The sequence below is a fragment of the Chenopodium quinoa genome, unplaced genomic scaffold (genome assembly GCF_001683475.1).
Source record: "Chenopodium quinoa cultivar QQ74 unplaced genomic scaffold, ASM168347v1, whole genome shotgun sequence".
Classification (NCBI taxonomy): domain Eukaryota; kingdom Viridiplantae; phylum Streptophyta; class Magnoliopsida; order Caryophyllales; family Amaranthaceae; genus Chenopodium; species Chenopodium quinoa.
This window is the reverse complement of record NW_018744662.1, coordinates 3627165-3632827: the sequence shown is the minus strand read 5'-3', so window position 1 is coordinate 3632827 and position 5663 is coordinate 3627165. Positions and strand designations below refer to the sequence as shown.

General features: G+C 39.0%; 1 protein-coding gene across 1 annotated transcript; it reads left to right on the top strand.

Moving 5' to 3' along the window:
• The first annotated feature begins 3502 nt into the window (after window positions 1–3502).
• LOC110701826 lies at window positions 3503–4132 on the top strand. The gene has a single exon (XM_021879448.1). It carries the CDS (start codon window positions 3503–3505, stop codon window positions 4130–4132), a length of 630 nt encoding a protein of 209 aa, XP_021735140.1.
• Window positions 4133–5663: the final 1531 nt, after the last annotated feature.

Here is a 5663-nt window from a genome sequence, read left to right as displayed (position 1 = left end):
AGTACGCAATGTTTTGTCCTAATGTAGTGCCTGATGAGAGATCCAAGGCTCATAAGTTTGAAGATGGACTGAATTTTAGGATCCAAAAGAAGGTGATCGGGGCTGGTACTGCTGCTACTTATAAAGAGGCCTATGATAGAGCTTGTAATATTGAGAGGATTTTGAAACGTGAGCAGGAGGTCAAGGATAGACATAAGAGGAAAGGGAATGGTGAGAGTTCATCGAACCCTCAAGGTTATGACAAGAGACCACGCCTAGGGGGTAATAGCAATGGGAATGGTGGAAATGGTCAACAGGGAGGCCGTAACAACAACAATCAAAGAAATAATCACCGAGGCCAGGGGCAACAGAATCAGCAAGGATCTCGCAACCGACTATGCCGTAAATGTGACAAGAGCCATCCAGGATGCAACTGCAATGGAGATTTTCTTACTTGCTTTGAATGTGGGGAGGTTGGTCACAAGAAATTTGAGTGCCCAAAGAAGCAGAATGGCAATAATCAAGCTCAGAATGGGCAAGGTAACAACAATGGCAATAAGGGAGGTGGTTATGGGAGGAACTCAAACTACAACAACCGCTTCAACAACAACAATTCTCAGGGCCAAAATGGCAATGCTCTAGGAGGGAATGGCCAAAGCAACAACAATGGCGGAGGAAGCAACCACAATGGCAATGGTAGGACCAGTAATGGAAGAATCTATGTCATGAACCAGAGCGAGATTGACTCTAATGCCGACGTTGTGACGGGTACTTTTCTCGTGAACTCAAAACCTGCTTATTTACTTTTTTATTCTGGGGCATCTCATTCTTTTGTCGCCATTTCTTTCGTGAATAAACATGCTTTAAAACCTTCATCTTTGTGTCAAACCAACATAACAATTCCTTCAGGGGAGGTAGTTCCTTGTAGATCCATATACCAAGACATTCCAGTTAACATTGCTGGAACTGAGTTGCTTGCAAACCTTATTCAGTTTGACCTAACTGACTTTATGTGATTTTGGGGATGGATTGGCTTAGTAAATATAAGGCTAGAATTGAGTGTCATACCCAAAAGGTGTCTCTTAGGGGGCCAAGGGGGAATAAAATCTCTTACCAGGGGGTTGTGTTAAAACCAGGGATCAATATTGTGTCAGCCATGACTTTTCATTCTTATATCCGAAAAGGCTACCCTATTTATTTATGCCATGTGCAAGATGTGAGTGTAGAAGAAAAATCCATAGAGAACATCCCAGTGGTGAGAGAATTCCAAGATGTGTTTCCAGATGAAATTCCAGGGATGCCGCCGGTTAGGGAGATGGATTTCAAAATAGACTTAATGCCTGGGACTGGAGCTATTTCTAAAGAACCATATAGAATGGCACCAGCAGAGATGAAAGAGTTGAAGGTACAGTTGGAGGAGTTGCTGGAGAAGGGTTATATAAGGCCAAGTGTTTCACCTTGGGGAGCATCGGTTTTGTTTGTGAGAAAGAAGGACGGATCCTTAAGGTTGTGTATTGACTACCGAGAGTTGAATAATGTCACTATAAAGAACAAATATCCATTGCCTAAGATCGAGGACTTGTTTGATCAGCTTAAAGGTGCTGGGATATTCCCAAAAATTGACTTGAGGACAGGATACCACCAGTTGCGGATTGCTGAGGAAGATATACCAAAGACAACATTTCGCACAAGATACGGACATTATGAGTTCACTCTTATGCCTTTTTGACTCACTAATGCGCCGACAGCTTTTATGGATCTCATGAATAGAACTTTTCAGCCATATTTGGATAAATTTGTGGTGGTGTTCATAGATGATATTTTGGTGTACTCGAGGGATAGAGAAGAGCACGAAGAACATCTAAGAAAAGTGTTGGAGATTCTTAGAGAGAAGAAGTTATATGCCAAATTTACAAAATGTGAATTTTGGCTAGAGAAGGTAGCATTTCTAGGCCATGTGATCTCAAAGGAAGGAGTTGCGGTGGACCCATCTAAGATTCGAGCAGTTTCTGATTGGCCAAGACCCAAAAGTGTGACCGAAGTGAGAGGTTTCTTAGGGCTTGCTGGATACTATAGGAGATTCGTACAAGACTTTTCGAGGATAGCTCAACCCTTAACAAATTTGATGAAGAAAGCTACTAAGTTTCAGTGGGATGAGAGGTGTGAGCAATCTTTTCAAGAATTGAAGCGAAGACTCACCTCAACACCAGTCTTAACCTTACCATCAGGGACTGAGGGGTTTGAAATCTATAGTGACGCATCTAAGAATGGCTTTGGGTGTGTACTTATGCAACATGGGAAGGTTGTAGCTTATGCATCAAGGAAGCTCAAGCAACATGAACAGAATTACCCTACTCATGATTTGGAGCTAGGAGCGGTAGTGTTTGCTCTTAAGATCTGGAGACACTACTTGTATGGTGTGAGATGTAAGGTGTATACGGACCATAAGAGTCTTAAATACATATTCACACAGACTCATTCGAACATGAGGCAAAGGAGATGGCTTGAGGTGCTAACCGATTACAATCCAGACATTCTGTATCACGAAGGAAAGGCGAACAAGGTAGCTGATGCTTTGAGTAGGAAGACAAGTCATATAGTGAACTTGATGATTTTAGCCAAGGAACTTTGTGAAGAATTTAGGAAGTTGAACTTGTAGGTTGTAGAGTATGGTCAGGTGAATGCTCAGTTGAATGCAATGTCAGTCAAACCATCCATATATGATGAGATTCGTGAGAAGCAAATGTTAGATGAGTGGTTGACCAAGGTGAGGAAGATGAAAGAAGAAGGAGCGACAACTGAGTTTGATGTAGATGATAGTGGAACAGTGAAATACAAAGGGAGATGGTGTATTCCTAAAAATGAAGATCTCAAAAGGAAGATTTTAGAAGAATCTCACAACACCCCGTACTCTGTACACCCAGGAGGAGATAAGCTCTATAAGGATCTTATGAAACATTTTTGGTGGCCAAACATGAAGCGTGAAGTAGCCGAGTTTGTGGCAAGGTGCCTTACATGTCAGAAAGTGAAGATACAACATATGAGACCTGGAGGGAAGCTGCAATCGTTTGATGTGCCAGGATGGAAGTGGGAGTCTATCTCTATGGATTTTGTGATGGGATTACCACTTACAAGGGCAACAAAGAATGCTATTTGGGTCATAGTTGATCGTTTAACGAAAACAGCAAGATTCATAGCAATAAAGGATACTTGGAATGTGAATCAGTTGGCAGCTGCCTATGTGAAGGAAATTGTGAGGCTACATGGAGTTTCTAAAGATATTATTTCAGACAGAGATCCAAGATTTTTATCAAAGTTATGGGAAATGTTTTAGCAAGCATTTGGCACTATCTTGAAGTTTAGCACAGCGTTTCACCCTGCTACAGATGGACAGACATAAAGAACAATTCAGACCTTGGAGGAAATGTTGAGAGCTTGTGTGATGGACTTTGGTGGAGCATGGGACGAAAGATTACCTATGATCTAATTTTCATACAATAATATCCATCATGCGAGTATAGGAATGGCGCCTTATGAAGCGTTGTATGGGAGAAAATGTAGGAGTCCCTTATGTTGGAGCGATATCACTGAGTCTTTAACATTGGGGCCAAAAATGATCGAAGAAACAACAAAGCAAGTTAGGCTTATCCAGGCAAACATGAAGGCAGCTCAGGATCGAAAAAAGTCATATGCAGACCAGAATAGGAGAATAGTGGAATTTAAAGTCGGGGAAAAGGCTTTACTTAAGGTTTCACCTACCAAGGGAGTCATGCAGTTTGGTAGAAAAGGGAAGTTGAGTCCTAGATACATTGGCCCGTATGAAGTATTGAAGAGAGTTGGAGAGGTAGCATATCAACTAGCCTTACCCATGGAGTTAGCCAATGTTCACAATGTTTTTCATGTTTCCCAACTCCGAAAGTATGTTCATGACCCTACCCATGTTATCCAACCCGAGACTATTGAGCTAGATGAGACCTTAACTTTCGAAGAACACTCTGTGAAAATTCTCGACACCAAAACGAGAAGTACTCGAAATAAGGCGGTAAAGTTAGTTAAAGTCCTATGGTCTAATCAGAATTTTGAAGAAGCAACTTGGGAAGCTGAACATGACATGAAAAAGCGCTACCTAGAACTTTTTGAGCAGGTACGCTGAGTTTCGAGGTCGAAACTATTAACGGGGGTAGAATGTAATACTAACTTACCTTGGGTCATAGTGTGAGCCTTATTTAAAAGCTAACTTTAAAGTTCGAGGACGAACTTTCGTTTTAAGGGGGAGTAGATGTAATACCCCAAAATTTCCTTTGCTAGTATAATCTTTTAAATTTATTATTTTAAAATATATATATATATTAATTATTTAATATTTTCGGTTTAGTATTTAAAAAAAAAATTGACTTTGGATAATTTACAAAAGCTGATTTTGCATACTGGAAAAAAATTGGCAAAGGTGGATAAAGGCTGATAACAAAATCAGTTAAAATTTTGATCCTATCCCATGAACTTTCTAGACTCTCAAGATTGATTTATAAATATATGTTTCATCTTTCTAATACTGTCATTACGATTTCAAAAAAAAAAAACAAAAGTTTCGAAGCCGAAATACCGACTTTGGAAAGCAACTCGTCACTTTCCTCATTGTTGGGTTTGATAATTGATCATTACTATCTACTTTATTTAATTACGTTACTTATCGATCTTCTCCTTGGTCCGCTTAATTAGACTTTGTGTTTGATGTTCTGGCTCTTGGGTTCGAAAGTTTGGTAGGTGATTATGATGATGATGATATAATATCTCACGTTTTACTCATCAATTAGTTCATCTAGTTGTCTATTTTTGGGGTGATTAGACTATGGGTGGTACAATCAATTTTACGCTCAATTCTTTTTTCCGTTAGTCGTACAATTATCTAATTTAGGCTATTTATTTGTTTATTTGTAGACGGAGGCCAGGCTACTAGGTGATCATTCCGGAGTTAATTACCTTGAATTTTTACGCACAATCAAGGTAATTTTCAATGTCCATCATCTTTAGAATCCCGTTAGGAAATTATTTCGAATTAATGTGTGCCAACTACGTGCTTATGCAATTATATATTATAAGTGTGCTATCGTATGACCTTATGGAATCAAATTATTTACTAGTTTTCTATTTTGTGTACTACTATATGTATTTTCGAAAAATTTGATTATTTGATATCGTATGAGTTTTGAGTAAATAAATAAGATCTTGGGAATTGGTTGATTACTTATATGTGATTAATAGTTTATGTCTCATGTAGGATGACTATGTTCGGATTATACTGAAATTAAAGTATTGATACTTGGGATTAAATTGATTTGTGCAATACTTGTGTATAGTGTAATCAGATGATTTAATCTAATAAAATGTACAGTAAAATTTAACTTAAGAAGGGAAATGAAACCCGAAAGGTTAAAGAACAGGTTGCCCACTAGTAGTTATGGTTGCTACTAGTTGGTTTAGTTTATTGTATATTGCTGTTAGTCTTCCTCCTAATCACTGGGTATTAGTGAGGGGTGTGCACACTAAGGATATTCTGTTTTATTTTATGGCCAATTGGGGTTACGCGCGACCCTCTTTAAAGTAGGTGGTGACAGGGACTAGTCCCGGCTTACTGGCGTTCTCTTTCCCTTTCTTAAATAAACTAATAATATGTTATGTGACTA